The sequence below is a fragment of the Micromys minutus genome (assembly GCF_963924665.1).
Source record: "Micromys minutus genome assembly, chromosome: 23".
Taxonomy (NCBI): domain Eukaryota; kingdom Metazoa; phylum Chordata; class Mammalia; order Rodentia; family Muridae; genus Micromys; species Micromys minutus.
The window spans coordinates 7,963,599-7,990,509 of NC_137958.1; the positions used below are offsets into that span (position 1 = coordinate 7,963,599).

At 46.5% G+C, this 26,911-nt stretch overlaps 1 protein-coding gene across 1 annotated transcript in view; it reads left to right on the forward strand.

The window, feature by feature from the left end:
• Positions 1–1,093: 1,093 nt before the first annotated feature.
• The window catches only part of CNPY1 (canopy FGF signaling regulator 1), a gene marked incomplete at its 3' end in the record, with an annotated part of 35,548 nt that continues 9,730 nt past the window's right edge, over positions 1,094–26,911 (forward strand). Inside the window, exon 1 of the mRNA XM_080936495.1 lies at positions 1,094–1,201. Within this exon, the coding sequence (XP_080792621.1) occupies positions 1,103–1,201 (99 nt within the window). The 5' untranslated portion in view covers positions 1,094–1,102. The remainder of the gene's footprint in view (positions 1,202–26,911) is intronic.

Here is a 26,911-nt window from a genome sequence, read left to right on the forward strand (position 1 = left end):
CCTTGCACTCCCCCCTTTCTGCCGTGACCCAGCCTGTGCCACCAGCAGGTGCTGATCTGGTGTCAGATTCCAAAGGCAGAGGTTCTGGGCAGATCTGGTTACACTGCTCCAGCCAGGAGGCTCCATCTAGACTGACTGCACAAATTGCTAGGGACCTGGATTTTCCCCCATTGAACTTCTTCAGTGTCCCCCAAAGCTGCTGCCATTGTGCAGGCCTTTGGTCTACAGAGAGACAGAAACAAGGAACCCAGAGCCATTACGGGAACAACTCCACTTTCTCAAGCTGCACTTGAGCACCTGAGAGGACGGAAAAAGGTTTTAGGCAGACCTAGCAGATCGTGGAGGCAGGCCCTCCAAACGTTTCAGTTCATAGAGATGGACTTTTAGAAGCAGGGGGCGACTTTGGCCAACACTTTCCTTGTGTGCAGGTGGCTACTTAGGCCAAAGCGAAGCCACCAGAGGCTCTGGGACATCTGATGAGCTGGCACCACCAGCCGCTTCCCTCAATTACAACAGTGCCATCTACATGCAAAGGAAATCATATGGTTTGAAAGACAGAAATAGAGGGGCTGGAGAGATGGCTCAGTGGTTAAACGCACTTGCTACTCTTGCAGAGGACCCGGGTTCAGTTCCACCTTTTATTAGAGAAAGACCGTTTCCAAAATGCAGGCCTTGGAGGGAAAAAAATCTTTCTTCGCCCTTGTAAGGATTTCATTCGTCAGTTGAAACACAGAACACAGTAATAGACGGCTACAGAGGACCTGGGTGTAGTTCCTAGAGCCTGGCACCTTATCCAGCCCAATGCTCGATTCTGACATCCATGGATGTGAGGCATGGAACACAGACAAATACATAAACACAAACAAATGGTTTTTCTTTCTAGAAATCAAGAGAAAAGACCACTTTACAAAATAAATAGCCCAGGTGTTGGTTCTTTTCTCTTAGGATACAGCAGAGCAGGGAACCTTGTCTCCGAGCCAGAGTCCACGCACATCTGTGGTTGCAGGAGCTCTGTGCGGAGGGGGAAGCATGCACTGCCTCCACCCAACGGGCTCCTCTCCCCTGACCACACCATCTGTCTTGTTCAGCATGCAGGGCCCTGATGGACGAGGTGGAGTATGACATCACCAAAGCTCGGCAGAAGAAAACCAAGGTGGGCTCCTACCGAATCCGGCCTGACGGGACACAGGAGAGGAAAAAGGTAGCGGAAAAGGAATTATGTGCCAGTGTATAATTGCGGATATGGGCAATTACCAGCCATTTATCCAAACAGCAGTTGGTCTTAATCTTCTAACCTTGCTCTTGTTCAGGGTGTCAGCTCTAAATTGCTTCTGAGTCCTGGGGGACCCAAAGTAATCTTTAAGCTTGAAATTGAAGTATCTCTCTCAGCACCTAAATTTTGTGTTTTGTCAAGTTGGAAGACATTTCGGCCCCGTTGTTCATCAGAATGAAAAATAGTGAGTCCATGGTTTCTGGGAAGACCAGCAGGGAGCCCGGGGGGGTGACAGGGCAGATGCTCAAAGGCTGTGCAGAGCCCTTTGTGGGTACTCCACCCCTCCTCCTTCCCGATTCTACAGATTTCCAGTGTGGAGCACAGAGTAAGCTCTTCTCAGGATAGACAGGCCCATGGCTAGGGAGGGGCTTCTCCTTCAAAAGGATTCAAAGGGGGCTTGCCCCAAGAGTCCATAGTGGCCGTTGCTACAAGGAAAGATGGGCTCGGCCTGCAGGCAGGAGGGCTGACCAGCTGGGAGGAAGTCAGACATTTGAGGAGACACCATTCCTTCTAAGCACAGATAGCGAACCCTGAAACTCAGAATAGCTGACCCCCGTGGTGTCTAGTCTAGGCAAAGCTGAACAGCCACAGGAACTGGATTCTTGCTGTCTTGTCTCATTAAAGCAAACATGGAAATTTGTCTGCACATCATCTTCCTAATGTGGTATTCCCATGCATTGTGGGGAGGGAAGAGCCCAGATCTGTTTGGAGATTGACTCTGTGTTTGTGTGCATGTGTGTGTGTGTGTTGAGGCAACAGGGTAAATAGAGGAAACAAACACTATCCCATGGAAGGGCCCGGAAAGGGTCCGGAGGGGTCAGAAGGAAGCAGGTGGCTGTTTACTGGGAGCCACAGTATCCCAGCCCTTAAGCAATTTTGAATCCTGGAAATGCCTCTGCAGAAGAAATAAGACCCTGTGGTACTGAACATTGTGGACGAGCCAGGCACACAGCTGCTCAGAGAGTTGGATGAACCGACTTGAGCATCTCCTTTTTCACCCTTGTGCTGTGACATCACCAGGGCTGACCATGTACGAATCCTGAACCTTCCTGGGGTCTAATCCCAAAAAGGAGTTACATTTACCACTCCTTTCTCCTGCCTGACCCACCTTGGCAAGCTTAGTCCTAAGAAGTTTTCTGATTTGCCAGGACACAGGTAACTTCAAAGAGCCCACTGTGCCACATGAATCCTGGAACGTTAGACATGGGCCAAGCTCAAGGTGATAACAGTGGCTCGGGGACTGTCCTGGGCTCCTCCCTGCATGGCACATCCTGTACACTGCAGTTCTGCTGCTGGGAGAACTGGCTTTGGGGTATCTGGTGGTCCGTTTCCTGCCTCTAACTGACTCACAGTGGAGTCATCTCCAAAGCAACAATCTAATCACCAATCTTAGAGGAACTGCACTGGCTTCAAAGAAAACTGACTGGAGGGTTTCACATCTTTTCCACTTAGCAGGCTCTTCTCTCTGATTCAGAGTCAGGAGTTTGCTTCAATCCTAAGCTACTTGGCCAAATCTATACCGCAGGAGTTTGGCAGTGCATCACAGAGAAACCAGCAGCTCAGGTCAGGCCTAGACAGCTTGGACGTGGACCAGATCCAGGCCACATAGCAATTTCATCTAGACTGCCATACCTTCCCCACCAAGTGGACACTATCTCTTAGAAAGAGTTCCTTCTCAAGAATTGTTCCACCTGGTCATTTGAGTGTCCTCAGAGCGGAGGCTCAAAGCCAGACTCCATCCCTAAGCTTGGCACCTTCTTCCTAAGCAGGCAGGCAGGATAGAGTTACAGAAAACAAGTTTCATTTGAATGTCCTTTGGCATCATGTCCCAGGATGTTCTTGGTCAGTTTTACAGACATTTGTGAAGGAATGGATAGAAACGGTTTTTTCAGTCACAGGCACTGTGCTCTGCCTCAGCTCTCATGCACAGACTACCTGGCTTGCTCAGAAACGCTCTTCTCATCCAAGAGCCTGTTCCATTTGCCTTGTTTTTCATGTAAACAAGCTCTCCTACAGCCAAAGGGAGCACCACCACACCCAGCCCCTTTCCTTTAGTTTTTAGGAAGAAATGAACAAACCTCAGAACTCTCTCCAAGTACTGGAGGCTGGGGACGGGGTGGGGGGGGGGACACCACACTGGGGCTCTCCAACTGTGGGATCTTAATACATTTTCCAGTGTGTTCCAAAACCATGTCTGGAATTTGCAATGTAGACCGAGTACTTCGGAAGTTAGAGTCACCTTGGAGGTGTGGTGGCAGAAATAATGTCCTCGGGTGGGGCCAGCGGCATGGGCCATGGACTCACACTTATTTTTGCATAGTGATGCCCTAAGCTGGACAGTGGACACAGGTTGTAATTCTCTGTACTGGCTGTCTATGAGTCTGGGAAGTGTGCTGTCTATTTAGTCTGGAGGGTTCCTCCGCCCAGAGAAAATCAAGCCACGTACTATCTGTAAGAAGGCATTGGAACAGACAAGTGTCACCAGCCAGGGATGGTACTAAAGGGACCAGTATTTTGCCAAGTCTAGCCGCTCATGCCTTTGGTTTCTTTTCTGGTTTTAACAACTTGTTTAGAGGTAAGCAACCTACTTGAACGGTTCCTTTTGCAAACATAAGATTGATTCCGGAACGATTAGTTAGGGACTTGGTCTTTAAAAGTTGCGTTTATTTGATTTGAGAAGCAAGACAAAGCTCAGTGTCATCTGCTGCTGGCAGAGCCACTGTGTCATGTTGTGTATTCTGCAACACCAGGGTGCTCAGGCATCCTGGAGCTGTGCAGGTCCAGCATATACTACTGTACTTGGGGTCATTGTCCCAGCCAGCCAGTAGGCAAAAGTCCAACCAGAACCTTAGCAGCTGCCAGTGACCCTTAAAATCTGCTTAATGGGGTGTTTATAACAAAACATATAAATGCCAGAAGTCATCTTCAAAAAAAGGAGAACTCTAAACTGTGTTATTTTGTATCAAGCATTAACATAAGAAGTAGGCAATGTCTAAAAATCCAAAAGCCACCATAGCAGGTGGCTATCCCCAGCAAGGCAGAGTAGCCCGAAGACACTTTGTTTGAGAGAACTATTAACTGAACAATGTCACGCTCATTCATGGTTGCCTATGCAGAAAATGCCAAGCTTCTCTGAGTGCAGAGGCTCTGGTGGTTGTGGCTTGGGGTTTAAAGGCCTGTTATGTATCTTATACAGACAAAGCCTAGACTGGGCACCCACATACAGGGCAAGCTCCAGTGGCTGTATCCTTGGTGCTGGACTCACAGCCTCCATGAGCTGATGTCTAGACTGGGAACTGCAGATCATATACAGAATTCCTACCAGCCACTGAGAACTCCATGCTGCAGAAGACCACAGCAGACTCTGGAGAGGCCTTTGAATAGCCTAGCAAGAGACAGACAGTTTAGTGGACATCAGTGTTATAGAAAAATAAATAGTATCTCATTATAGCCCATTTTATAATTGTGGAAAGTCACAGTCCACCTTCTACCCCCAGACCCTTCTACCTCAGCCAAGAAGGCCTCACGCCCACACCTAGGCCAACTAGCACCCATGGGTGCAGAACCTGCTATGATACTCTCAGAAATATCCAGACTCAAGCCAAAGCTGTGTGCTGGCCTGTCCCAAGTACAGAATGAAGCTAGTGCCTGCTCTGTGTCACATCCCCCGCAAGTATGCCACTCAGGGGATACAGAAGTAAGGGAAATGTGGGTTGTCCTTGTTCTATAAGGATTCCTATGAAGAAAACAGAGGGTGGGACCTTCCTTGACATCAGGATACATTTTTCCTTTCTATGATTCTAGCTGGTTAAGAAGGCTTTTTTTATGAATCAAGATGACCACACCTCTTAGCTGCCTACTACAGCATGAGCAAGACTCTTTGTAGCCAGCGACAATAAGATAGTTCATCCTTTTCCCTGACTCTGTACCTCCAGATCACCTCACAGGGGACAAATAACAGTAAGTGGATGGATGAAAGATAGATGGATAGATGGATGAATGAATGGATAAACGGTAGATAGATTGATGGATGGATGGATGGATGGATGGATGGTGGATGGATGGATGGGTGGGTGGATGAGTGGATGGATGGATGGATGGATGGATGGATGGATGGATGGATGGATGGATGAATGAATGGATGGATGGATGGATGGATGGATGGATGGATGGGTGGATGGGTGGATGGATGGATGATGGATGGCTGATAGATGATAGATGGGTGGATGGGTGGATGGATGGATGGGTACATATGATGGTAGATGGACAATGGACAAAGGACAAATAGATGAATGAATGAGTGAATGAATGAATATATGTAAGATAGATGGATGGTAGATAGATAGATGAATACATAGATGAATGGATAGATGGATAAGTGTATGAATGGGCAAATGAATAGATGGATGGATCGATAGAATGAATAAATAGGTGAAAGGATGTATATCCATAAATGGATGGGTAGATAGATGGATGGTCAGATAGATGGGTAATAAATGAACACCCCTGGTCTCCAAGACTACATAACTTGGGCTGTACACAAATTTTAAAAAATTTATTTGATAATATTTCAGCAGACTTTATTATAAAGCTCCTGTTTTCTTGGCTTGGCTTATATACAGGCACAGTTTTAAATTTTTTTTTAAATTTGTTTGCTCTTTTAGTGAGAACAAGAAAGAGTATACACAGCACATATGTGCAGGTCAAAGGACAACTTACAGGATTTGTTTCTTTCTTCCTGCCATGTATATCTCAAGGGGCAAACTCAAATCTCAACAGCCAGTTCTGCCCCAAAGGTTGCCTAGGCAGGTCTCAATGGAAACACAGTACATAAGCAGAAGGGTCTGGGAGTGCAGGGACAAGCACTTCATCCAGCATCACCGACCATGAGTACGGTGGGTCAGGATGTGGCAGGCTGCCTCAGCCAGGGCAGTAAGCTTAGGCTCAGGATATCTGTCTGAGAGCTGTGCCCTAGTCACTGGATCTGCAAAAACAAAACACACAAACAAACAAACAAAACCAGAAACAGCGTCAAACCCAGATAAAAGCCTGCCCATCTCAGTTCACAACTGTTCTCTTCACATGCAGTGGGCCTAGTGTAGACAGCTCCCGGATGAGTCAGAGGCAGCCAGTGCTCACGGGACAGGACAAGAGACATAGTGGTCAGTTCAAGTGGCTGCACTTGAATTCCACCTGAAGTCCAGGGAATACAAGAGCCAAATGTCACCTCCACACTCATTAACCTTCAGGAGCAAAGATAGACATCAATGTCTATGGCTGCGCTTTGGGGAGAAAGCACATTGTTTTCCGATTTGTACTGTTATTTAGCCCTTTGGAGAGCCTTTCTATCACCACCCTGAGTGTCCACCCCATGCAAGAGATAACAGAACTTTTATTCGGGGCTTGGCAGTGGGGGCTGCAGGCTCCAGTTCTCCATTTCACAGAGATGTCCCTCTGAGAAGTCCCCTCTTCTCCAGTGCAGTCACACTAGGGACAGAAGCAGCAGCAGGAAGTTCTCATCCAACCCACTGCAGTGGCCCAGATGTTCAACAGGGTGGTGGGCAAGACCTGACAGGTGTAGCCTGTTGACTGTTTAGCACCAGTGCCAACATCCTGTGTCTGCGTGATGTCTGATACCAGCACAAAGCTCACTTCTTACCCCTTTGTTTAGGTCAGCCTGCACCCTGATCACTAGGGCTGCCTCAGGCTTTCTCATCTCCCACACCCCTGGAAGAACCCACATGTCTACATCCAGAGAGTACCTGAAGAGATGAAGGCTGTGCCCTACAGTTTTCGTCCCTCAGCTGTCCTTTGTGACTTACGAGCATCCAGCGCTTGCTGACACTGTGCCTACAACCCTGTCCACTTGCCTTACATGTTAGCTGTAGGGTGCCTGTTACCTTCACATGTGGTCCTAGAGTCCTGTCACCTACACGTCTCCATGGCAACCCCTTGCTATCCAACAGATATGTAGACCTCCAAAGTGCCTAGGCCCTGCCATCACGGTTCTTTCAAGGTCAGTGCAGCGGGAATGCACAGTGAGCTGGGAACAGGCTTAGCCATGGTCCCAGCAACCAGGTTCCTTTCCTATCAGCTTCTTGTTAGCAAGTCTGATGTCTCCAGGCAGGCTGTTATGAGAACCAGAGTTGGTGAGGCTAGGGTTCCAGGCAGTGACTTATTCAAGTCTGTATATGCACATGTGTGTGCCTGTTGTGTATGCTCAACATGTATATGCATGCATGTGTGTATGCACATCTGTATATCTTCCCATGTGTATAAGCGAATCTGTGTGTGCCCGTGTGCAGGTACACATATGAATAAGTGGGTGGCTATCAGAAACATAGGCTCTTATTTGCCTCTTAGAGCAGAGGCAGCCTGGGTATGACTGTGGGTGGTGTGGCATTCTGTCTTAGCTACAATGTTGGCACCCTGACAGATTAGAAAGCTCTTGGTACCCCAGAGCTGGGAAGGGTCACTTTTTCTGCTTAGTGGGCAGGACTTACGGGGTGGTGCCCTGCTGCAGTTCTGTGGGACTTGTGCTGTTCCAGGAAGAACCAGCAGGTGGATCTTTCCCTCACTGCCTCTCGTCCTCCCAGATCTCTCAAAGGGTTAACAAACTCCTCCCCCTCTCCCAAACAAGGGAATTTAACATTTGTGCCTTCTCCACTGGTATGGGCAGGGGTTTTGAATTAAGGAGGGGAGGGTATTTTAATCCTCCTTGTGGGCATTGAGACGAGGCAGAAGCAGCCAAATCCTAAAGTTTTGCCATTTGAAGGAAGTGCTTCCCCATCAGAAACAGGTAATTACAAACTTCTCAAGAAAACCCCCTAATGCCCAGAGAGTGTTCTGTGTTCATAGGCACTCAGGATTCCTAGCTTTGTACTGTCTGATTTTGCGTACTCCACCATGGCCTTTCTTGAGCACATATAATAACTCTGCTCCATCCTGAAAATGGCCCAAACCTTCCCCCTTTTGGAGAATGGCACACTCCAAGACTCTGACAGCCTCATTTGTTGGCTCGCTAAAAATGTCAGGCCCTGTTGGGTACCTGGCTCTGTCCTTCTCCCGCATCCTCTGCCCTGGGCTTCCAGTGTGGAACTTCCTGAGTTTGCAGGATGACTGCAGCAGGCAAGGGAAGCCTCCTGGAGACAGAGCTTCTGAGTCAGCTGTCACACTGTGCGCCTGAGAAGGCCGCCCCTGTCCCACTTATTCTTGGCCATCGGACCTGACCTGCCGTAGATATTCTTTACAGACAGCATCTTTTCCTTGTAAGTAAGAATGTGGGTGGTGCTGGTTTGAATATTGGGGGGTTGATAGTGAGGAGTAAAGAAGAGAGGAGCAGTTCCTGTTTTCTGAAGATGGAGTGAGGTAGGGGTGCTCAGAGAGGCTGGTTCCCTGAGCTGGACTTCCCCTACAGTGTTCTCCCGGCCACGGGAGACACCCTGCTGCAGGCTGCATCCCACTGTAGTATGGGATGGTCTCCTAAAGGCGGTATGGGGTTTATAATTCAAATTGTTCAGGTAGACTTTTTATTTAAACCCAGAATACTTCTGAGAGGGAAGCAGAGGGCATTGTAAAATCAGTCAGAGTCCCGGGGGCTGTAGAGCGGCTTGGTGGGCAAAGTGCTTGCTGCACATACACAAGAGGTCCTCAGCACAGCAGCGGGGCCTGAAATCCGGTGCTGGGAAGGTAGAGAGAATCCCTCGGGCTTGCTGCCAGAGGCAAGCCCATGAGCTCCAGGTTCATTGAGACACCCGTCGCCAGGTTTGAACAATGGAGAGAGACAAGAAATTCCACACAAGCCATTCTGAGGACAGGGAAAGCCAGTCTACAAGAGTGGTTTAAAAGCTAGACATAAAGGGAGGGGGCTAGAGAGATGGCTCAGTGGTTAAGAGTGTGTACTGCTCTCACAGAGGACCCAAATTTCACCTGTGTCAGGTGGCTCCAATCTGTGTGAAACTCCAGCTACTAGAAATGTAACATCCTCTTCTGTGTCTGTGGGCACCAGCACCCGTGTGCACACACCCCTACTACACACACACACATAAATAAAAATTCAAAAATATAAATCATAAAAAAGCCTTTAACTGTCTGTGATGGTTTGGGGTTTTAATCTCAGCACTTGGCAACAAAGGCAAGATCTCTGTGAGTTCAAGGCCAGCTTAGTCTGCATAGGAATTCCAGGACAGCCAGAGCTACATAGACAGTCCCTGTTTCAAAAAGCCCTAGAGGTAGACACAGAGCCCATAGGAACCTCACTGACTGTCTTCTGTCAGAGGCTTATAGAACTCTCTTTGTCGGGAATCACCTGGATTTCATTCAGAAGCTGTCTAAACTGTAGAGAAAATCTCCAGGCTTCAATGGAAGCTGATTTCTGCTCATCAGGTCGTTCAGACATTCCATTTGCTCTATGGCCCTTCTGGATCCCAAGTCTGTCTGGATCTCATACAAATTGTGACACACACAGGGCCTAGGGGCAGCTGCAAAAAGAAGCCTGTCTTTGGTCAGGCTCTTGCCGTTGCTCTTGGACACTCTGAATGTGGTGATCACAGGGCCTAGCCCTATGGTGATGAGGCCAAAGAACCCTCTCCGCATGGAGCCCTGGCCCGGGTCTGCCCTCTAGAGTCTGACATTCCTGCAGGGATTTCCTGTCCGCTGTCTGCCTGTGTGATTGTACGTGTCTGAAAGAGGCCGGAGCTCCCAAAGGGTCAACTGAGCAGCTCTCAGGAAGCAGAAGAACAAATAGGGAATTATCCCTGCTGAATGCCGCTCTGCCCTGCTCTATGCTCCCGTGTGGGAAGTGCTGACATCCTACGCTTAGAGCAAGCAGGAGGAGGGCCTGGGATAAAAGTTGGCTGTATTTTGGATTTTCAAGTGGTTTTTATTAACATTTAAAAATTATAAAATAGTATGTTGTAATATTAATCACAGATGGAACAGTTCCCTTTATCAACACTTTTAATTACAAAAGTTTCAGTTTCCAGCAAACATACTGAAGTTCAACGATAATAAATAGAAAAATCCCGGAAGGTAATTCAGGAAGAAGGTTTTCGTGATATATTGCCAAGACAGAATTTTGTACCCTTGGGTTTATTATTTGAGGAATGTTCAAAAACATTTTTTATCTCCAAACATTGACATTAAACAAATTATTTTGACTGGATTTTAATTATTTGACTTTAGTCTGCTGTGCTGGCTAGTTTTATGTCAACTTGACACAGTTAGAGTCATCTGGGAAGAAGGAACCTCAGTTTCAAAAATGCTTTTACCAAACTGGTCTGTAGGCAAACCTGTGGAGTTTTTTTCTTTATGAGGACTGATGAGGGAGGGCCCACTGTGGGCGGCGCCACCCTCGGGCTGATGGTCCTGAGTCCTGAGCTAGGCTTGAGGAGCAATCCTTGATCTGTGCACCTCCACAGCCTCTGCACCATCCGTTCACGCCTCCAGGTTCCTGTCCTGACTTCCCTAGATGATGAGCCCCGAGCTTTAAGAGGAAATAGACCCTTTCTTTCCTCGGTTGCTTTTGGTCATGATGTTTAACAACAGTAATGGGAATCTTAACTAAAACATCTCTGCCTTAGTTAATAATCAGACTTACGAAGAATTATCTTAAAAGCCATCTTTTTAGATCCGTAGTTTTTGAAGTTTCAGTGCACAAACGGGGCCTTCATGTGGGTAGTTTCTACTTATCCCATGTCCCTGTGCCCCTTGTTCTAGTTTTGCAGTGAGCTCTTGCTGTGCAGACCAATCTATCCTTGAACCCACTATGAAACCCAAGCTGTCTTGAACTGTGGCAGTCCTCTGCCTCAGCCTCTTGAGTGCTGAGATTGTGTGAGGTACTCCACTGAGGTCATTTTGATTTTAGAGCCATCTCCTTGTGTAGCCTAGGCTGGGAGGTGGGTGGGACTCAGGTGTGTAACTCATGCCTCTTCTCATTGCTCTTTTCCCTCCTCAGTGTGGTGATTTGCTATGGGAGCACATGAAACAGGAACGTTAGTGCAATTGTTAATTCATGATCATGCGGAAAAACAGATTGAAGTTTTAAAAGTCATTGGTATTGTATTTACTTGTATGTGTGCTTGCGTGCACACATGTATACAGAGACCAGAGGACAACGTGTAAGAGTTGGTTCTTTTCCTCCACAGTGTGCATCTTGGGGATTGAACTCAGGTTATCAGCCTTGGCAGCAATTGCTTTTCCCCACTAAGCACCGGACCTAAATTTCTACACATGTATGTGCATATAGTAAAAAACAGGATCTGACATTACCTCTGGTTTTTATCCGGGTCTCTGTTAGTGAGGAAAGCTGACTATACATCAGAAAATCCTGTGAACTACCTCCACCCCACCCTAGTCCATTCACCCCCTCAGACTCAACATCTTCCCAACTGTCCCTGGTCTCAAACAAATGCATACATACAGCAGATGTTTAGTGTTTTCTTGGTGTTGGCCATTTTTAACTGTAGTAAGATTATAATATATATGTTTTCCTCCACTGAAGAAGACAGAAATTTTAAGTAATGTGCTAGTTACACATCCATACTTTCCTCTTGGGATAGGCCTAATTGTGTCAACTCATATGACAACGCTCTGCTTCCATGACTGTATTTAGAGGCAGGCGAGTCTTAGGTAAGACCCTGACCTGATAAGAAGACACCCCAGAGTACACAGTGTCATTTGTGGACACAACTCTGTCACCACGACTGAACAGTCCAAACCTTGATCTTGGACTTCTGACCTCCAGGAGAGGGTGAGGGGAACTGTAATCCTCACATCTTGGTGAGTGTCACAGTGAGGGATGTGATGGTACAGGCCATGAGGAATCTCAGTCAATAATAAACACTTTCACAGCAGTGAGTGAAGATCTACAGAAGTCTTAAGATGGGTCCCAGGAACTCAGACCCTTCTTTCATGTAAACTTTCTGGGCCCTTCCAGATTTTTTTTCCAACCAGCGCCATTCAACAAACCTCTTGGACTCAGGTTTCCCTAGGACTGCAGTTACAGATGGTTGTAAGCTACCACATGGGTGCTGGGAGTCGAACTAGGATCTTCAGGGTCTTATTTGGTCAGTGCTTGGTGATCCCAGGACCTTGCACTTGGTGGCAAACACGTTACCACTAGTTTACTCCCAGCATTGTTCTATATTTCTATAGAATACATTCTAGATGCTTCAGTGGTTTGGGGTCAAACCATATAGGTTATACACGTTTTTAACTTTTGTCTGCATCCCTGAATAACCTCCCCAAGGCCTTAGCATTTTGTAATCCAACTGGCCATGTAGGAAAGATATGTTCTGTTTTACTTTTTCCCATTGTGGAAAAATACCATTTTTTTCTGTCTTTAGTGACACGGTATGAACAAAAAATATCATTTCACTTCTGTTTTAATTTCCCTTCCTGGTCTGGCAGTGAGCAGTCTCTTTTGTCTAGAGTTCCTGCCTCTGCTTGCTTATTTGTAGCTTCTCCCATTTTTCCATCAGATTATTGTTTGTACTTTATTACTTTGTGTCTCTGTGCACTGCTGCGTGCTTCCTGGGCTGTGATGCTCACCAGCTGGGCTTCTTCCCGTACAGACTCCTCCTCTGTCACTGTGCAGTTGGGGTCTAGCTTTGTCATGCAAATGGTTTTCTTCCCTTGGTTCCTGCTTCTTTTCTAGGCTTTCCTGTAGTGTCTGTGTTGAACAGATCTTTTAGCGGTTCCTACTATGAGTCTCAAGCCCAGCTAGCTCTCTTCCTGGTGAACAGCAAGTCCCCTGTGCTAGCACCATTTCCTAAACAAGTCAAGCTCCCTAAGTGACCTGGAGAGCCGTTGTGTCTGCCACCTTAAGAAACACAGTTATTGACTTTATATTGTAGTGAGAATTCTGGAATTTTGGTTTCTTTAAAACACAGACATATAAGAATATATTTTCATTTTAATCCCAGGTGTGGGGATATGCGGCTGCTTCACACCAGCTGACTCTGGTGCTCCAGCAGAGTCATGGTATTGCCAGGTGCAGATAGTGTCTATGATTGTGTGATGTTTGGAATTCTGAAGACTTTTCAGAAGGCACATAAATGTCAGGGTTCAGAGATCCGGTGGTGTATTGTTGGTCAAGGTTTGCTGTGGTTTGTAAAGTACTCGGGCCCAAAGGAGAAACAAGAAGAAATTAGATATTCTGACAGTGAAGATCAAACTTGTCCCAAGGAATCTGACATCCCTATCAGCAGGAAGCAGTCTAATGATAATGTCTCTCCTTTCTGTCCCCTGACTTTATTCAGATATGTCTTTCCTTTCTTCTTTATCCTTTTATTTCTCGATTATTTGGTGTTAGGGGGTTGAAGGGGTATAAAAGGGGATAGAGGAGGGTGGGGTGGAGGAGGGTGGGAAAAAGAACCAACAAAATAGCTGAAGACAGCTACAATGTCTGAGTGTTTCACTTGCCTGTATGTCTGTAAAACTTGTGTACATAACACCAGAGGGCAGAAGAGGATTCCCTAGGACTGGAGTTACAGATGGTTGTGAGCCACCATGTGGGTGCTGGGAATCAAACCAGGATCCTCTGGAAGAGCAGCCAGTGCTCTTAACTGCTGAGCCATCTCTCCAGCCCGTCTGGTTGTAAGCCACCCCTTGCAAGTGTTAGGAATCAAACTTGGGTCATCTAGAAGAGCCAGAAATGTTCTTAGCTACTGAGCTGTGTGTCAGCCCCACTCTTCTGAGTTTTAGGTGCCTTCTTATACATTATGCACCACAGCATTTTGCTTACAGTACACCCCTGGTTCTGTCAGATAAAGCAATGAAGGAAGAAATGGTTCATGTGGCCCTGTTACCTTATCAGTTTCAGAAGGTCCTTTGGAACCGGCTACTTCCACTGTGTTGTGAGCCCTGGGTTCAATGTTTTTTTTTACCTGCATGTTTGGACAAAAAGGGGGAAATGTGGATTGCTGTCAGTATGCAGGTGAGGGCAGGTGACATATAAGATTAGAGTCTGTGACTGGACAATGAAAAAGTAAGCCGGGGCTGAGATTCAGAGACAGAGAGAGAGAGAGAGAAAGAGAGAGAGAGAGAGAAGAGAGAGGACAGGGGACAGGCAGAAGACACAGAAGATGGAGGAAGAGGACAAATCCAATCCACATGGCTTGAAATAGCCACAGGTAGCTGGGATATTATGGAAGGGCAATAGAATAATACAGGACAATTTGTCCAATCTAGGTGGGCATCGATATATATTGGCTCTGAACTCATTGTGTGGGTGTTTTGTGGATTAAGAATTTATTGATATAAAACCTGACTGATAATTTACAAACCTCTGGAGTCTTGATCTTACTAGATTATGGGGATTTGTGATGTCACAGGGGGCAAAGAGCTGAGAAGATACAGAACCCAGGGAAAACCGGAAAGAGCACGGTTTGGCTTGTAGCTCCCAATGAGGAGAACTTGTGTTACTAGAGTGTAGCCAGTGAGTGTGGTTGTTTTTTAATTATTATATGCAACATATGTCTATGTACCATGTGTGTTCCTTGTGCCCCAAGAGACCAGGAGAAAGTGCCAAGTGCCCTGGAGCTGGAGTTAAAGATGGCTGTGAGCTGTCATGTGGGTGCTGGGAACCGAACCCACGTTCTCTGCAAGAGCAGCCAGTGCTCTTAACCTCTGACCCACCTCTCTGGCTCTTCCGTGAAGTCTAGGAAAGCAACGAAGTTATGGAGAAGGAAAGGGTTTATTCACCAGCCCAGTGGCCAGCTGTGTCACTTGCTGCTGTGACTCTCTATTGTGAAGATTTAACTGGTGATGCCCAGTGTAGAGAGAAGCCACCTGTGAGACTGGAACTGTCATTTCAAAGGCACAGTAGAGTGGCCTTGTGGGAGCCCTGTTGACCCTGAGAGGGATTCTGCCTTATAGTGAGTCCTGATGGTCAGAGGGTAGGTCTGAGAAGGACCTTAGGGTAACACACACATTCTGCACCTCCACTCAGTCTAGGTTATCAGGATCAGACTAGCTAGCCCGAGTTTAAAATCTGCTAACAGTGTTCATGATACAGTGGGGGCTACAAAGACTTCATTAACCAAAGACTCCAGTTAAGAAACAAAGCCTGGCATTACTATTTGGGCATATAGAAAGACTAGACGCCCGGCTGCCCTTGGGGAGGAGGAGAAGACAGATGATTCAATACTTCTGAACAGATAAAAATAGTAATGATCAGTAGGCACAAAGCAGCGAGAGAGAATGCAAGATTATCATAGCTTAGCGCAGAATTAGGGTTAACTAGCCAAATGCTGGCAGTGCATGCCTCTCATTTATAAAGACAAACGGTAACTGTGACTGAGCCCTGTATGTGCAGAAGGCTCAGCATCACTGGCCTAAATCTCCTCTGGGGAGGAGAAGCCCTTTCTCTGCCACTGTCCTGGAAGGTGTGACTTTTCAGCGACTTGTACCTTGAGGAGGTATGTGGTACTGTGCGTAGCAGCCTTATGTCCTCCAGGGCTGCACAGCAAAGGGAGTAAGGTAAGCCATACCTTCTCATAGCACATCAGGGACCCGACGTTCAGCATCGAGGATGGTAGGGTGGCTCTCCTGAGGACTCAGGAGGAAGGAAAGCCCAGCCAAGGATTGCCCGGCCTCTGGAGGTGCTTCCCTACTCAATAGGGCTCTTGCCTGGGAAATGTAACATCTTAGTCCATCCCTGGGGTCACTTAGTTGTGGCCTTGTGTGCCCATGCATTGGGCCTTATGCTCTTGCTATAAGGGCACCCATCACATGGGCCTCAGAACCCATTCTAACACAGGACCTCGGCTTAACCGTGCCTGTGAGACCCTTTTCCAACAAAGTGCACACATGGAGGTTAACATCAGGACCTTAGTGGACACAACTCTACCACCAAGCAGAAAGAGCTGGATGACCCGGACACTGCACTGGTTCCATGGGTAAGTGGACGCACCTCTCATTGCACCTTCTTGCAAGTGGAAGGTGGGTGGGGCTCAACCCAGTCCCGTTGCTGCTCAGACTCTCCTGTGGCTGAGTAGTTCTGGGGCAAGCACTGTCTCATGAGGGCCGGGGCTGGGCTTTCCCACCATTCCTATTGGCCAGCGGCATACCCTTCCTCCTTCTGCATGATGTCCCTATGGGAGCAGACCTCGCGCCTTGATGGCTCCTCATGAAATGCCACGTTCTTTCCTACCATTCCTGACCTGTCTGGGTGTGTGGCTGCATGTCATGTGTCCTTTATCTCTGACCTTTGAGTACACGACTGTCTCTTGCCATTTGGCAGGACTACTCCTACAAGTCTGGCATTAGACATTGCACTAAAGTCTAAGTACAGAATGCATCTAACCTTGGGTTTGGTAATTCTGTCACACTCAAAACAAGCTGTCAAAGCCGTCTGGCATGACTTATCCTTAATAAATCCCTCGTCCTGTTAATTGCTCCTCATCCACTAAATAAGAATCATGTGGATCCACAAATCATGAGAATAATGGAGGATAACGGGGAAAATGCTTAAAGGATTTCCCGTTCCCCCCCCCCCCCGGACAAAAGGAGCCGTGTGGCACAATGGGTACCACCATGCCCGGCACAGGAGCAGCAGGAACGGCTGTGCTTTGGCTTTGAGTGAGTTTCTTTGAAGGAATTCAAGGGTAGCAATTATTTTGGAAGAAGAATGAGTCCAGAATGCTGTTCTGGAGCTATGGCAACAGGACAAGTGCCCAGAGATGGATGGAACTGGCTGTGTGAATGGCCAAGGAGGGCGAAGGGCAGTGTCACACTCTGCAGAGGGACCCAGTGCCCTCCACTGTGGCCTCTGATGCTCAGGGTCTTTAGCATCTGATTGGCCTGGCTTGTCTTTTGCCTTCAGCATGTAAATTAGGCCTACGACCCTGGACAAGAAACCTGTTTCCAGAGGTTATGTCCCCTCTGTGGAGAAAAAAAAAAGAATGATTAGGGTGGAGACCTTCAGAAGCACCTGGTCCTGCTGTGTCCCCATCACATCCCCAAAGACAGTCAGGGGACGTTAGCAATGGAGGAGTCCGAGGGAAAAAAACCACTGAGGGTTTTCTCAAGGGTCCACGCAGTGGAGTGAGTGATTAGTAGGATATCATCACACCTAAAAGGCTCCTCATATGACTGGTTTCTTGGCCCATATCACATGCGAGCCTCACTTCTTTAGGTATGTCCAAGGCCTGATAAGAAACTTGGTGTTTTCAGGCATACATGTGTGTGTGTGTTGTCTGCATACATGTGCAAGCATTCATGTGTGAGCTTCTGTGTATGAGTACATGCATGTGCATGAGTGAGCATGTGTGCATATGTGCGTGCGCAGCCATGTGCAGGCCTATGCATGTTGCACAAATGTGGAGCTATAGGTGTGTCTTCCAGAATGGCAGTGCTATTTGGTTTCCAGAGGAGCGAGAAGGATGCAGCAGGAAGATAGGGTGACATCACTCTTGGCTGTGTTGTGCTTGGTGCAGGACCATGCTGAGGAGAACAGTATCAGAGCAGGGCTTCCAACAGTGTGCAAGTGAACAGGCTGTACTTAGTAGACTGGAGATCTATCTCAGTGTAGAGCTCTTGCCCTGGGTTTAAACTGCAGCACTATAGTGGTAAATTAAAAAAAAAAAGGAAAGGGCACAATGCCACACTAGCGCCGGACTACGCCGGGCGGGCATCAGTGGGTGTTCTGATCTCGGCAGACTCTCTGGCCCGGAGCTCCCGAACATCCCACCAGACTCGCTAAGTTCCCGTGCCGTGCCAGCCCCACGCATCCCAATTCCATGGTGGGTTTGGTGCGCCCCACCACCATACCATTCTCTGGAACTCGGTTGAGTGGCCGTGTGAAGGAAAACACCACACAATCTTAGTTTAGAATCAACAGGCAACAACAATCGCTGGGCGCAGCAACTAGCATTCTAATTTTAAGCCATTCTAAGTTATAAATCCTCTGGTAGTGGATCCCAGCGGATCTGCCATTTGAACCAGGGCCTCCCCCACCTACATTTTATTTCCATCATCTTTCCTGTCCAAAAGGTAGCATCTTTCTCCTGCCTCTCCTCTTTCTCTCTCTAAGCTGGAAGTCCCGCCTACTCCTCACCCAGTGATTGGTCCCCTGAAATCTTTATTCGTTGGGGGAAGGTTCTACCACATAATACCATAAAAAATAACTTTTAGATGCTGAAATGTAAGCTTTACCTCCTCCCCAACTGTAAAAGTACCTCTTCCATAGCACTGTGTGATCTTTTCCACTCTTCATAAATACAAAAAAACTGTTCTTACCAGGCAGTGGTTGGCACACGCCTTTAATCTCAGGCAAAAGCAGGAAGATCTCTTGCCAGCCTGATCTATAGAGTGAGTTCTAGGACAACCCAGGACTACACAGGGAAACTTGGTTTCAAAAAAAAAAACAACAACAACAACCAAACAAACAAACAAACATAGTAAACAAAAGGCTATTCTTAGCTCAGGACTCCCTATAAGAACTCTATGTCCAGGGCCTTTTAGCAGAGAAGGGAACCCTCCGGGCAGGCCACACTTTGCATGTGATTTCAGGCCCAGGCCATGGTTCTTGGGACCGGGTCCCCTTCATTTTGCTCACTGTCATGATTTCTGTCTGACCCCATGTCTACCCTGCTCGGGACATAGTGACCAGGTGGGACCTCCAGGCCCATTTCAGTAGACTCTAACCAGACTAGCTTTTTCCCATCATCCTTCAGTCCCTGGCATAGTAAGAAGTTTGGTCTCATCAATAGAAATGTGCTGCTGAAATTCCTAAGAAAATGGACGCATCTAGAGAATATCATCCTGAGTGAGGTAGCCCAGTCACAGAAGAACAAACATGATATGCAGTGACTGATAATTGGATACTAACCCCAGAAATCTCTGAACACTCCAGAAACAACTCACAGGCTATATGAAGCTCAAGAAAACAAAGGCCAAAAAAAAAAAAAAAAGAAAAAGAAAAGAAAAGAAAAAAGAAAAAGAAAAAAAAGAAAAGAAAAGAAAAGGAAAAGAAAAAAAGAAAAGAAAGCCTTAGTCCTTCTTAGGAAAAAAATAAATGTATATCATCCTCTCGGAGTGTGGTACACCTGGACCTTAAACCATTAATAATCCAAGAGCTAAGATTATAGCCTTGTGGCAAATTTTGGTATTCATAGATCATTATGCTTCATCTATACTCACCAAGAAATCTATTTCCATGTTATATTCTGTCCTACATGTACTTTATGTTTATGGTAACTAGTGGGATTTCAGTGCATGCTATCAAACCTCTAAAAGAATTAAGTACTGACAAAAATATTCATATAATGTTATGCCAAAATGCTTTTAAAATCTGTATATGTATCTCTTTTTTCTTTAAATAAAGTTGTAAGAAAGAAAATACAAAAAAAAAATGTTAGCATTTCATGAAGTCATAATAGTGCTTTTTCTAATTCAGTCCAACCCAAAGACGCAGTGCTCAAAGAAACCGAAGATTTTTAGTTTAATTCTTGGACTACTATGTCTAACACCCTGTTTAGTTTAAGCTCAGGAATATGCATTATTATAATAATAATTCAGTCTCTTTGGCTAAATTATAGGCTGATAGTCCACTGTGCATGAATATAGGTCCTGAATGTTCCCTTTAATACATGATGCCCTGATCCAAAGGAGCAAACAGAACAATACAGACAACAAATTAAAGGTCACTGTTCATAACAGTCATCATGGCAAACAAAATTAAATTCTTTATATCTTTGATGGAGACCATCTAAAAATGTGAAAAAGCAATCCTTGTAAATAAGGTCCTTTTGCTTATGGTTATGGAGAGACTGTGCGGTAAAACGTATGAGTTAAAAAAGAAAAGAAAAGAAATGTGCTGCTGGTCTTTGTCTCCAGCATCCTTAGCTCAAAGCTCCTGGTGGAGGTGCACCCAGTGCACTTGGCCTTTACAGTCGTGATTCCGCACAGTCAAGAATTCTCTCACCTGGAGTGTGATCTGGCAGGGAGATTGAACTGTCCCAATGCAGTATTAAGAAGGAAGGTTATCTTAGGTCTCTGTTGCTATGATTAAGCACCATGAGCAAAAGCAATGTTGGCAGAGAAGGTTTATTTCAGCTCACAGTTTCACATCTCCATTCATCATTGAATGAGTCTGGACAGGAACTGAAACAGAAAACCATGGAGGAATGCTGCTTACTAGCTTGTGCCTCCTGGCATGCTCAGATTATTTTCTTATACTCCCAGGACCACCTGCCCAAGATCATAACCACCCCAAGTGGCTGGACCCTTCCACATCAATTTTCAAGCATTAAAATGCCCCCACAGAAATGCCTACCAGCCAATCTAAAGAAGCATTTTCTCAATTAAAACTCCCTTTTTCCAGGTATGTCTGGGTTTGTGTCAATGTTTTCTCTTGGAGTTACTAACCTTAAATAGTTCAAAAGTATATGGGTAGAGACATTTGAATGGGTTTCACATCTGTTTCCTGAAATAAATCACTCAGGTGAAACTTCTGTCTTGCTGGGACAGTGGATAGGAATCAACTCTGATTGAGAAGAGTCCAACATCCAAATAAACATGGTAATGAATTGGCTGAAAGACAAAGAAGGTGACAACTGGCCACTTCTCAGAGATGCCGAGACAGGTCTTCAGGGAGGACATGTAATCACCCAGCCAGCGCAGAAGGCAGAATCTAACTCTGTCTGTCTCTCTGTCTCTCTGTTTATCCCTACCTACTTTCTCACCCCTACTCAGCTTGATTAAAGAGAGTCAGCACAGGTGGAGGATTAGGAAGTCCCAGTTAGTGACCTGCTGGTGACTATCCCTCTCCAGAGTAGGAGATGCCATCAGGAAGGACCTGCTCACTGTTTTGGTTTACATTTGCATTTCTGACATCTGTTATGCAAGTTCCCTTTGAGTCTGTACCTAGAAAGACAGCACATGGGAAAATGCATGTAAGACTGGCCTCCTGTTCCTAGTATCTACAGCTAGCAATATGCCAGGAGAAAAGAATCCACCAGGAGAACATACCACATGCACAAGAACACTCAGAGCGCTGTTATTGATGTTTTAAATGTTATCACCCCCCTAAAAATCTCCAAATCAAGGTACTGAGTAACAAAACCCCGAATTTGGGGGGAGGGAACTTACATGGGTTTTGTTTTGTTTGTGTGTATGTGTCTGTCTGTCTGTGTCTCAGCACTCATTTGTCACAGCACACATAAGGAAGTCAAAGACCTCTGTTTTCTCTTTGCACACCGTGGGTCTGGAGGATTGAACTCAGGTCCTTAGGCTTGGTAGCAAGCACCTTCAGCCCTGAGCCACCTCACCTGCCCATGAGCTTTACCTCACACAGTGCTCAGCTAACACACTTGCAGACTGTGGAAAGGACACGGGTGTCTGGCTCGCTGCTTCCCTGCGGGATTCTTAGTGGGACCTTGGAATTACAGCCCTGAAAGGAGCAGGTTGTTTCCTCAGATGGTGATGTTTTGAGTGGATTTTCCTCTTCATGTCTGAATCCTATTGATGGAGTAAACACTGCGTTTTATTAAATTCTTGGGTGGTGAAGACATTGACTATGTGGCATACAACAACTAATGACCCCGGAAGAGGTAAACAACAATGTAGAAGCTGTTTAATGAGGACGGGATGGGTTTACTCATGCAGCTGCCTTTTGTTAGGGACACAGATGTAGACTGGGTTTGTCCCTGCTGTTTTGTGTGCTTGCTTGTTTATTTTTGAGATAAGGTGTCATTATGTAGCCTTGGCTGTCCTGGAAATCACTAGACAGACTAGACTGGCCATGGATTAATAGAAGTTTGCTTTTCTCCATCTCCCTAGTGCTGAGATCTGAGATGTGTGCCTTGTGTTTCACACTCATGCTATCCAAACCCGAGGAGATGCTCCCTAGTACAGAGAGCCAAGAGAATTTAAATAATCTACCCATCAGAGCCCAAGTAGCTCACCTATCCTTTTCTATTTGCAATTGAACCTGTCTCACCATGACCTGGTATTTCTGAGACACACTTGAGCTGGGAAGAAGCACAGCGCCCTAATGTTAAACACTAAACCTGTGTCTCAACTCCAGTCTGAAAGGACTGAGTCTACTGAGAAGTCTTTCCCAAAGATAGTAGGGAGGCACAGTAAGGAGGGCATCTCATCCCAGCACACGTCCCCTGAGTAAAAAAGAGCCAATAGTGCTTAGAAGTGTTCAGTTCTGTATCAGCACAAAGGATGTCACAACACGACCAGCTCAGGGAACTGCCGAGACCCCTCCCTACCTGTTTCCTGTCTCATTAGTGAACATCTCAGTCTGCTTCTGTTTGCCTTCCTGAGAGTGGAACTCTACTCTGCCCCGTCCAGGCAAGAACTCTTCCATCAGCTACACCCAGGTTGTACAAAATTTAAAATCGATTATTATGGTATATATGTGTCCACACTTGCTCAGGATGTGTGTGTGAATGGGACACACATGTGCTATAGTACACGTGCAGAGATCAAAGGACGACTTTCAGGAGTCAGTTCTTTCTCTGTATCATGAGACTGAGACCCAACTCAGGCTTTGGGTTTGCGTTGCAAGTGCTTTGACCTCTAAGTGTGTGTATTGTCCAAAAGACAAGGCACTTGGGTTCAGGACTACTGCTAAACGTCTCTCCCTCCAGGCTCTGCTGGCCTGTTCTTTCCAGATACAACACACACATACAGACATACTACACACACACACACACACACACATATACACACACTACACACACTACACACACTACACACACATACACACACATATACACATATTACACATACATACACACACTACATACACATACACACACTACACACACACATACACACATACATATACACATACTACACATACATACACAAACTATACACACACACTACACACACACACACACATTTAATTACGTTTTTAAGGCACTACAAGCAACAGCCTCTCTCTCCCACTCTCCTGCTCTGACTTGACCAAGGTCTGACAGTGATGCAGCCAAGGTCCTAAAGGAAAGTTGCTGGCACTGGTCCCAGAACACTGGGGAGCCAGTGATTGCTACCCATCCCAGAATATCTCATGCCATGAGCCACTGGAGAGAGAGAAGTGAGAACTTCGGGGCACAGGGGTGCTTTTCAACATGCCAAGAATGACAGTCCCTTCCCTCACTTGTCTGTGATGAGTACAAAGACACCCCATTCCTGAAATGTGTGTCATTAAAGTGTGTAAATTCTAAGGCAGTCTGCCCCTCCAGAAGAGAATTAACACCCTGCTTTTGTTTGTGTGCCTGGCCTAGTCAAACACAGAATGGTTCTGTGATGGCCTCGTTGACCCAAAAGAATGCTGGGAGGCCAAAGGTTACTGGCAGCTTTACCCACAGTCAGGCAAGGATAGTCTGACTAGACTCTTGTATTTAGGCCAGTCCCAACAAGTCTCCTTCTCCACCAAGCTACGCTGAGGATGGAGGAGGCAGAGCTTCATTGGGCAGGTGGTACCTTCCTTAGGACTTAGCCTAGACAGCTGTCTCTGCATTTGGGATCTATGCAGACCACTATAACCTGAGCCTTAGGGATGTTCAGGGTGTTAGGCCTGCACCATAGCCAGCAAAGTGAGAGCTGAGCCTTCAGGATCCATGTGTGTTAGCTAGGTCCCCATAACAAAGTTCATAGAGGACACACTCATCAGTTTTCCTGAGGCAGAAGTCAGAGCTGAAGGTCTGGGAGCCTAGCACCTCTATAGACTTTCTGCCTTAGAGATGCTCTCTTCCCTCCATGTATCTGTGTCTGAATCACCTCCCCTTTTTATTTTATTTTTGTTATTCTTTTTTCATTTTTTAAAAACTGGATATTTTATGTATTTACATTTCAAATTTATTTTGTTTTTGAGACAGAGTCTCACTATGCTTCCTTGGGTGGCCTGGAATTCACTATATAGGCCATGCTGGTTTCTAACTTCTGCCAACCAAGTACCTGAGATTAAAGGTGTGTGTCACCACACCTGTCTCTAATCCCGTCTTGTAAAGAAACATAAACATGCTCAGTGAAAAAAGGCCACCCCCAAAAATCACTTAACCTTGAGTCCTTCTTCTAAGAGCCTACTATACATGTGTCATTTACAGAAGGTCCTGGAGGCCGAGGTTTGGGAGAGCACCATTTACTGCATAGAAGGTTCTGGAGGCCAGGGTTTGGGAGAGCACCATTCACTGCATAGAAGGTCCTGGAGGCCAGGGTTTGGGAGAGCACCATTCACTGCATAGAAGGTCCTGGAGGCCAGGGTTTGGGAGAGCACCATTCACTGCATAGAAGGTTCTGGAGGCCAGGGTTTGGGAGAGCACCATTCACTGCATAGAAGGTTCTGGAGGCCAGGGTTTGGGAGAGCACCATTCACTGCATAGAAGGTTCTGGAGGCCAGGGTTTGGGAGAGCACCATCCTCTCTTCAGCCATGGCCCACCCTGCCCTCTAATGTGGGCATGGCAAGAAACGTATGCCATGGAGTTGGCTGAGGAACAGAACTCCAGGACACTGGGCTGTGTCTGGAAAACAAAGAGCCACAGCAACTTAGGAGTGCTGTCAGGGGAGAAGGAACTGCCACCAGGTCCCCTTCCTGGGAGAGGCTCTCCTAAGACAGACATGGCGAACTCCCAGCAGCCCCTGCCTTTGCTTGAGGTCACAGCCATTTTAGCCAGTTCACAGAGAACCCTAGAAGTGCCTCTGGGATCTGGGGTAGGTGTAAACTTTATTTTCCTTATTTGTTTTACCCCCTTGATCCTTTTGGATTTTTAAAAAGAAATAAAAAGCAAGGTGTTGTTCTTTGTATTGAAAGGTGTTTTTAAAGAAAGCTGTCTTGGATTGGCACAGTAGACACACTGGAATGGAAGTGCTGGGGAGGCCGAGTAACCCAGGCATAAAGACATTCTAAAAGATAAAAAAAAAAAAAAAAAAAAAAAAGGATGGATGATAGATGAGATTAGATAGACAGACAGATGGAAAGAAAAGCTTTCTCTCTGTGACCTCCAGGAATCACATGGCTGGCTTTGGAAAGAGGCTGGTTCCACTATGCTACAGGAAGGTCTCAATTCAGCCCAGTCTGAGCCTTTTTCTCCCCCTGCTTGTAGTTATGAAGATAGCCCCAAGAGGCAGGATCCTATGGGTGGCCCAAGGAGTTACTCAGCCTCTGCTCACGGAGACTCCTATCATGTGAAGGGAACAAGGACTCAAGCCAGTGACCTGAGCTCAGAAGTTCTACTGTCCCTAGATACTTTGAACAGTGAAATTAATGGTGCCAGAATACATCAGAGATAGGGATAAGGCCTGTGCCAACTCTCCAGGGTGTCTTCAGGCTCAGCTGGGGCAGGAGGTTAGGAGATAGCCACTTATTCATAGAACACAAGCTTGTTTTTAGGCTATGGAAGAGCCCTGTGAACTGGGCACTTGAGGGATGGGGGTGTAGGCCAAGAGATCAGGGATTCTGATGCGTGACTTCAGCAGTCTTATGAGAGATGGGAACCCAGTAGGCATTCTGCCTGCAGTTGTCACTAGCCCCACCCAGAAGCCAGCCATACAGTGCTTTCAGGTTTATTGTCAGCTAAGAGGCCAGTTGGTGCTCTCTGCATAATTTGTGTGTGTGTGTGTGTGTGTGTGCAAGTGTGTGTGTGAGTGTGTTTGTATGTGTGCATGTGTTGGCTGTGTCTGAGCAGCTGTATATGGGTGTGTAGCATGTCTCCATGTTTATGTGTGAGAACATGTCTGTAGACATGGGAATAGATGTTTACGTGTGCCTTCTCTGTGGAGATGGTACACCTTAACTCCGTAAGTCCCAGACCATCTTCCTCTTAGACTTAACAGGCTTCAGCGGACAGTCTCGGCACGTCCTTGCCAAGTTCCCATGGCATGGAAAAGGCAAAGCAGCTATCCGGCTGCCCACTTCCTACACGGGACTGCGTTTCCTTGCTGGCTCAGCGGACAGCTTAGGCAGACACAGAGGGCTGCGGTGACAGAACACTGGAAGGCAAGGCTGAGTTGGACGGAATCTGTGAGCTGAGGTTGAATAGTGCTTAGGCAATCTCCTGCAGCCACATCATAGACATGGCCACTGGGAAAATAGTCTAGTCAAAACATCGTAATTCAGTATTCGTTTAGAATCACAGAGTCTTTAGGAAAATCTGTATTGGGGGCTGGAGGGATGGCTCAGCAGTCAACAGCAATGGATGCTCTTTCACAGGGCTGGGTTCATTTTTCCAGGACTCACGTGGCAGCTCATAATTGTGCCCTCTGCGGGCACACCTGTGGTACGTGGACCTGCATATACCCACCCATACATATAAGATAAAACAATAATATGATTTTTTTAAAGTTTGTATTTGAGAAATGCATTTGTTTGCGGCACAGTAATTATTTGGTGAATGAATAAGCAGATTCTTTTTATTCTTATTTAGATTTTGACCTTTTGAGAACCGAGTACTGTAACTCCGGCTGGTCTCCAGCATTTCCTAGCCTTAAATAAACAGTTTTGTCTTTCTCTGTCTGCAACTAGGCATGCTGGCTTTCTCCTGTAGCCAGGGATCTTCACTGCCAGGTACAGGACAAAGCTAAGCACATGGTGACAGTGTACCCGGCTTCCAGGACCTCACATAATTTGGAGAGTGACCCTGTTTTCATGTGGGTAGCTGTGTGTATCATTTTTCGTC